This window comes from Berghia stephanieae, chromosome 8 (genome assembly GCF_034508935.2).
Source record: "Berghia stephanieae isolate SIO BIC M18660-M18661 chromosome 8, UCSD_Bste_1.3, whole genome shotgun sequence".
In the NCBI taxonomy this organism is placed as follows: Eukaryota; Metazoa; Mollusca; class Gastropoda; order Nudibranchia; family Aeolidiidae; genus Berghia; species Berghia stephanieae.
Genome location: NC_088367.1, coordinates 53224021 through 53232894, shown reverse-complemented (window position 1 = coordinate 53232894; position 8874 = coordinate 53224021). Strand labels below are relative to the sequence as shown.

The window sequence follows — 8874 nt, the reverse complement described above, 5'->3', positions numbered from 1 at the left end:
ATAGTGGCGTTGTTAATGTGAAAAACAATAACATTGATGGGACAGGAAATAATGAGATTGTTTATTCACATAAACAACGCCACTATCACATTCACATCATCTCATTCGTCAGTAGTAATTCTTCCATACTTTTTGGTTGATAACGAGAAAACCCGAAACGTCTTCGTCTAATAAATTGAAGCTTGCAATTCAATATTTATCGTTATTGTTTCAATGAGCTTCAAGCAGCAACATTTTCACTATATTGATTTAAGGAAACTCGGGACTCATAACATAGATAGAATGAAGTTGACGTTACTCGGGTCTTTGTTATTGTTTGATGCCATCCATGTGCCATCCACAAAACTGTATGAACCAGACTCTAAACGTTTACGGTTACATATAGTTCTGTGTGTTTGTCCGTTATACTTCCGGATGGCAATGATGTGAGCTTTCGAGCAAAATGCATCCTATCTATAAGGTAAAAAGTAACAAGGCATCCATGTTGATAGGAATTATCCAGGCGCTTTGGGCGCGTTTAGTGGATATTGCGCTATATAAAAGCTCACATTTAAATTTAAATTAAACTTTTCAATCGAAACCATTTTTATATAATTTTCAAGTTCAGATTTCAGAAAGAAAGTCGGTACCTGCCCGGCGACAGGTGTGTGTTCTATCCTTCCACAACGATGAGATCCCCTCAACACCTGGAGACAACCGTTGTCCTTGCCACATCGGTCAATGGCTATGAAAGCCGTCAGCATGTCCGGGAACAGACAGCCAAAGTTGTACCTGGAAGTATATGGTGATGCTTTGTCACTTTAAATTCACTTGAATTGTGTTTTCATGCAGTTGAACGGTTTTATAATGATAGCAATATACATGTCCGGGAACAGACAGCCAAAGTTGTACCTGGAAGTAAATGGTGATGCTTTGTCACTTTAAATTCACTTGAATTGTGTTTTCATGCAGTTGAACGGTTTTATAATGATATCAATATACATGTCCGGGAACAGACAGCCAAAGTTGTACCTGGAAGTATATGGTGATGCTTTGTCACTTTAAATTCACTTAAATTGTGTTTTCATGCAGTTGAATGGTTTTATAATGATAGCAATATACATATCCGGGAACAGATAGCCAAAGTTGTACCTGGAAATAAATGGTGATGCTGTCACTTAATAGTCACTTGATTGGCTATTATCTATTACCACCTTTCTATGTGTTCGAGGTCATTGGTCACATTGCAAAATATGCTCAAAATGACCCACATAGTGAAAAGTGTTCACAGGTGTTGAACTATCTAACATCACGGTATGTCATTTTGTTCAGTTTGTCACAATGGGTATGTTTACAATTTTAATAAACAAACAAAAACAATCGTTGTCCAGCGTCAAGTCATGTGATTGATGACTCGGTTGGAGGAAAACCTGAATATTGATCGCTACAATTATGTGTTAATGCACTTGAAAGGGTTCATGATCATCATCATATCTTGTCGCGCCAGTGAGTCAGCCAGTCCCGGGCAGTCTGGTTGCATTCCCTCAGGTCAGCATTGGTGCAGTGAGGTCCCAGCGAGCATTCGGACAGGATGTGGTCCATGGTCTGTCTGGGGTGACCGCATGGGCATTCAGTGCCCGGTGAGATTTTCCATTTAAAGAGGTTGGTGGCGGTGTTTCCCACCTTTGCTCTAGCTCTGTTCAACGCCACCCATTCTTTTCTCTTGAGGCCTGGGCCTGCTGAGAGCAATAAAAACACGCCGGGGAACAGACAACTACAACTGTACCAAGAATTTCATAATGTGCGGCTATGGGGTCTAGTGGTATGACACTCGCTTTCGGATCGAAAGGTCCTGGGTTCGAGCCTCGCGCTCGGCGCATAGTTGAGTCCTTGGAAAAGGCTCTTTACTCACATTCTCTCACCGTACTCAGGTGTAAAATGAGTACCAGGCCGGTAACAGCGTTGTCTTTGTCCGAAAAATTGTAATATTGCCTTACAGGCGTTATGTCCCGTCCTACATGTTAAATGTTGCTGTTGACCAAGGACCCCTTGTAAAGCGCTTTGAGCACGTTTAGTGGATATTGCGCTATATAAAAGCTCAATTTTAAGAATCACAACTGTGAGATTCAGTTGAATTTTGTCGTATGAATATTCTCGAATGGATTCATCATGATACGATTAAAAACATGTCTGGAAACGGACAGCCAAAATTAAACCCAGAGTTAAATGATGATGGTGTGTAAATTTATGGTCAGAAATTGTGATTGTCGTTAAATAGACTTGAATGATTTCACAATAGAAACACGACAGGAAACAGACAGTCGTGTTCTACATGGAAGAAGATAGAGCAATAACTCACTCTCATATAACACCGTTATTTTCGTCACTTTAATGATATTTTAAAAATATAATTATGTTATATATTATGTGTGTGTGTATTTTATTAAACATCTACAAATTACCAGTGTTTTTTTTCTTTATATCTAAATGTTAGTTTTAGTACATTCCATAATATGCAACATCCTTCATTTTCATGCACTCTGTCGGCAATTTTTTAAATTATTTATTTATTTATTTATTTATTTATCTATTCATCTATTCATCTATTCATTTATTTATTTGATTATTTCTTTCTTTATTTGATTATTTATGTGTTCATTTATTTACCAAATCATCTATTTATATATTTATTTATTCATTATTTTTTAATTTAGGTTTTGGTTTATTTATTTATTTATTTATATATTTATTCATTAATTAAATGATTTATTTCTTTATTCATTATTTTGTCCATTTATTTCTTCATTCATTTATTTATTTATTCATTTATTTATTCATTTTTTCATTTATTTATCTTTTCATTATTTTTTTCCATTTATTTATTTATTTATTTATTTATTTATTTATTTATTTATTCCATACTTTGCTGATGTCATAGTACCTGATGCCACCAATGATTTTGCCAAAAAGAGACAAAAGAATCTAAAAAAATAAAGCTGGCCAAATTTATTTTTTTAATAATGAAAAAAGAGGTTTTGGCAACGTTTGGATGATAATGGCCGTAAATCGCACTTAACGCCATGTCGAAGTTACAGGCTGGAGACACGAACACGTCTGTGTTTAATGAAGTGTCCAGATGTCGCTTATTGTCCTGGGCATCCTCGAGTGATATGAAAGAGGGGGAAATAAGTGATGTCAACAAACGGGTTCCTATAAATAGAACGACGAGGACGTCAAACAGGCCTTTGTTATTGTTTTTTGCCATCCGCGTTTGAGAGTTGTTCTCACTCAACTGTATTAACCAAACTATAAAAGTTCATGGTTACACAGAGTTTGTGTGTTGGTCCGTTATACTTCCGGATGGCAATGTTGTGAACTCCTTGGCCAAGCGCATTCTATCTATAGATAGAACGAAGAGGACGTCACTCAGGTCTTTGTAATTGTTTTGTTTTGTTTTTTTTTGCCATCCGCGTTTGTGAGTTGTTCTCACTAAACTTTATTAACCAGACTATAAAAGTTCATGGTTTGACATAGTTTTGTGTGTTGGTCCGTTATACTTCCAGATGGCAATTTTGTGTGCTTCTTAGCCAAACTGGGGATCGAACCTCAGACCCTCTGATTACCGGTCAGACGTGCTACCATATGGTCAGAAGATATGACACTTGTTCAATTCTTTATCTTATCTGATAACCCAATTCCTTCTAGACTTTGGAATAGGATTTAATAGTCTGATGTCACGTCGCCCAGCAACGGCGGCCATCGTTGTTCTAAACAAAGAAAACTGGTACTTTTTATTATTCATGCTGACTAGAACTTTTCATATTATGTCTTGTGATCAGAATGTATAAAAGTTAAAACATGATCATATTTATAATGTTTTTCTCCTCTGGATACGCTTTTATGCTCGTCGGGGAAGTATTTCATAAGGGCGTCCGCCATTGTTCCGATAGTTTAGAGCCAGTTACTAAGTTACCATGCGTCATTACGAGGGAAGTGACGACATAACTGTTGAAGCGTATTGGAAACCAAAAAAAAAAAAACAAAAAAATTCAAGACGCAAAATATTGTCCATTACAAAACAATGTTAAACTAGGGCCTTCTACAAAACAAATCAGCGACAACATATAACACGACTGCTAGGAAAAAATACGCGATAAAAAACTGCGCAAAATTCAAAAAAAGTGACAATTTTATTTTTTAAAAATGCAAATCCAAAGTTTTCACCTTCCAACTGATTATATCTGGCATGGATTTTAATATTATGCTTATGTACAATCGGTGACAATAACATAACAGCTGATGTTTGCCATTTGGTGAATAAAACTGGTAAATTTCATAGAGGTAAACAGCCTGCTTTTCCCTGTATATAACTTACACACACACACACACACACACACACACACACACACACATAAATATATATATATATATATATATATATATATATATATATATATATATATATATATATATATCGTTGTTATCGTGCGTATATATATAAACATTTGAAATATAATTAAGATAGTTTGACTTCTACAACGTTGTTATCGTGCGTTGCTCTCATCAGGGCCACTTCCTGATGAGAGCAACGCTAGATAACAACGTTGTAGAAGTCAAACTATCTTAATTATATTTCAAATGTTTATAAATAGCTCCTTTTATACTAAAGTTGAGCACTATTATTTCATGGTTTTTGTTTTATAATATATATATATATATATATATAATATATAAATATATATATATATATATATATATATATATATACAGACACGCACACAAACACACCGACACACACACATACACACGCCAACACACACACACACACACACACACACACACAAACACTCCTATTGTAAACTTGACAACATTACTCCTTACTATTTATCATGGGCCAGTGTCTAGGACTCCATAATAATATAGATGTCACTGGTCAGTGTCGTTCAGCGGTAACGGTCTTTGCTTCGTACCCAATAACTACAGAGTTCAATCACCCGCCACTGCGCTGTGTGGCCTTGAGCAAGCCACCACGCCCTATATCAATTTGCGGCGCTGCACTGCGGCTGGCGCCTGAGTTAGACCTGTAGAGACAAATCTCCCCTATTGGATGAATAAAGGGAATTTAATTTTTGTTTTCTATTTACTTTATATTATGGTAGAGGGGATGGAAAATATAAATATGTATTAATGCATTCTGTCCAGTCCACGAGATGGAAGGCAGAGGAAATGAGTGACCGCGCACGGCTGATTCAAGAGCCTGACAAGGGAGAGAGAGAGAGGGACTTACCAGTATCCATAGTCCTGGTGCCAGATAAATTTCCCGCCACTTCCGGCGTCCTTCATGATCAGTTTGCTGTGGTAGTGGTAGACCTCACCATTCAGTAACTGGGGACAACGATATTGATGTTGTTCAAATCTTTGTCATCATGATCATCATCATCATCATCATCATCATCATCATCATCATCATCATCATCCCCATTATCATCTTCACTTTATCATCATCATCATCATCATCATCATCATCATCATCATCATCATCATCGTCATCATCATCATCATCATCATCATCATCATCCCCATTATCATCTCATCTTTATCATCTCATCATCCATCATCATCATCATCATCATCATCATCATCATCATCGTCATCATTCTACAATTGTAATCCATCGACCACAAATGAAAACAGAACTTCTCGTATCCCATTGGCGGTTAACTCATTTACAAAAGGATCTTCCAGAATAAATTGCTTGTTATCCTGTCTACCCGATTTTATGATCGATGTTTATATAATTTTTCATTTCTCTCTTCAAGTAAAATCGGTAAACAGGAAATGATGTCAGCGATACGTCAATGACCATTTCCGGTACAGATATTAACTTGCATCATTTCCGGTTTAAAACTAAAGTCCGTCACTCATTGATTCAATCCCATCTGCCCTAACATAAAGGATAAATGTTGCTCACTGTCACTGAAGAAATATTTACTGATGCGAGAAGAAAACTTCTCTTTTGATATTTTTCTTCAAAAGCAGAGCATGGAGCAATCAAATTGAAAAATTTAGGAAGCAGGAACCGCAAAGATACATACTTGTTCAGATCGTCAACATTCTTCATCTTCTTCTTTCAATTTATCCCGCATTTTGCAGGGTTGCCATAATGAATACCACATCTCCATGCATCTCGGTTCAGCGCATCATCTTCCTCCAGGCCCATTTCCTTTATATCGTAATTACCGTATCAAAACGTCAGATCTTCAACTTTAAGACACCAAATACGCTTCAATATTCATGACGTCACTTCCCTCTTAATGACGCATGGTAACTTAGTAACTGGCTCTAAACTATCGGAACAATGGCGGACGACCTTATGAAATATTTCTCCGACGAGTATAAAATTGTATCCAGAGGAGAAAAACATTATAAATATGATTATGATTATTTAACTTTAATACATTCTGATCACACGATATATGAAATGTTCTCGCCAGCATGAAGAATAAAAAGTACCCATTTTCTTTGTTTAGAATCAGTCTGCTCGTCGTTGCTGGGCGACGTGACACCAGACTAGTGAATCCAATTGAACATTAAGCCTCGTGTCATAGTAACGCATTTACCAGTTCTATTTAGCCAAATCAGTGGCAATAGCACACAGAACTACGTATCTCACCTTTATAGTTTATGATGGTCTGTTATAGATAGTATGCAGATGACGTCACTCAGTCCTTTGTTATTGTTTTTGCCATCCGCGTTTGTGAGTTGTTCTCACTAAACTGTATTAACCAGACTATAAAAGTTCATGGTTACACAGAGTTTGTGTGTTGGTCCGTTATACTTCCGGTTGGCAATGTTGTGAACTCCTTGGCCAAGCGCATTCTATCTAGTGAGAACTTATCACTCCCACCTGGAACCAGTTTGAGGGATCGGTCATATTCTATATCTACCTCATTAACTACAAAAGCAACAACCTAAATGACAACAACAACAACAATTATAACAACGAAAACTATGACACAAACAATAACACATACAATAACAACGACAACACCAACACAAATACTTGGAATAACAACAACAACACAAACAACAACAAAAGATACAACCACAACAACAACAACAACAACAACAGGAATAACAACAATAAAACAAAAACAACAACAACAACAACAATAATAACAACAACAAAACAATAAACAACGACAACAACATCAACAACACAAACAACAACATCAACAACAACACAAACAACAACATCAACAACAACACAACCAACAACATCAACAACAACACAAACAACAACATCAACACCAACACAAACAACAACATCAACAACAACACAAACAACAACATCAACACCAACACAAACAACAACAACATCAACAACAACACAAACAACAACATCAACAACAACACAAACAACAACATCAACAACAACACAAACAACAACATCAACAACATCAACAACAACACAAACAACAACATCAACAACAACATCAACAACAACACAAACAACAACATCAACAACACAAACAACAACATCAACAACAACACAAACAACAACATCAACAACAACACAAACAACAACATCAACAACAACAAAAACAACATCAACAACAACACAAAACAACAACATCAACAACAACAACAAAAACAACATCAACAACAACACAAACAACAACAACATCAACAACAACAAAAACAACAACATCAACAACAACAAAACAACAACATCAACAACAACACAAACAACAACATCAACAACAACACAAACAACAACATCAACAACAACAAAAACAACATCAACAACAACACAAAACAACAACATCAACAACAACAACAAAAACAACATCAACAACAACACAAAACAACAACATCAACAACAACACAAACAACAACATCAACACCAACACAAACAACAACAACATCAACAACAACACAAACAACAACATCAACACCAACACAAACAACAACAACATCAACAACAACACAAACAACAACAACATCAACAACAACACAAACAACAACATCAACAACAACACAAACAACAACAACAACAACAACAACACAAACAACAACATAAACAACAACACAAACAACAACATCAACAACAACACAAACAACAACATCAACACCAACACAAACAACAACAACATCAACAACAACAAAAACAACAACATCAACAACAACAAAACAACAACATCAACAACACAAACAACAACATCAACAACAACACAAACAACAACATCAACAACAACACAAACAACAACATCAACAACAACAAAAACAACATCAACAACAACACAAAACAACAACATCAACAACAACAACAAAAACAACACAACAACAACACAAACAACAACAACATCAACAACAACAAAAACAACAACATCAACAACAACACAAACAACAACAACAACAACACAAACAACAACATCAACAACAACACAAACAACAACATCAACAACAACAACAAAAACAACATCAACAACAACACAAAACAACAACATCAACAACAACACAAACAACAACATCAACACCAACACAAACAACAACAACATCAACAACAACACAAACAACAACATCAACACCAACACAAACAACAACAACACAAAACAACCCAACAAAACCAAAACCCCAAAAAAAAAAACCACCCCAACCCAACCCAACAAAACAAACAAACAAAACCAAAAAAAATCAAAAAACAAAAAAAAAAAACAAAAAAAAAAAACAACAACAAAAACAAAACAACACCCCCCAAAACAAAACAAAAAAAAAAAAAAACACAAACAAACAACAAAAAAAACATCAACAAAACACAAAACAAAACACCCAAAAAAAAAAAAAACCCAAAACACACACAAAAAAAAAAAAAAAAAAAAAAAAAAAAAAAAA

At 35.5% G+C, this 8874-nt stretch overlaps 1 protein-coding gene across 1 annotated transcript; it reads right to left on the bottom strand.

Annotated features, from left to right (window-relative positions):
- Positions 1 to 211: 211 nt before the first annotated feature.
- Positions 212 to 6913, bottom strand: LOC144979062 (L-proline trans-4-hydroxylase-like). The gene is made up of 3 exons (XM_078925677.1): positions 6887 to 6913; positions 5267 to 5364; positions 212 to 771 (listed from the first exon to the last, which is right to left on the bottom strand). Exons 1-3 carry the CDS (start codon positions 6911 to 6913, stop codon positions 495 to 497), a joined length of 402 nt encoding a protein of 133 aa, XP_078781803.1. The 3' UTR covers positions 212 to 494.
- Positions 6914 to 8874: the final 1961 nt, after the last annotated feature.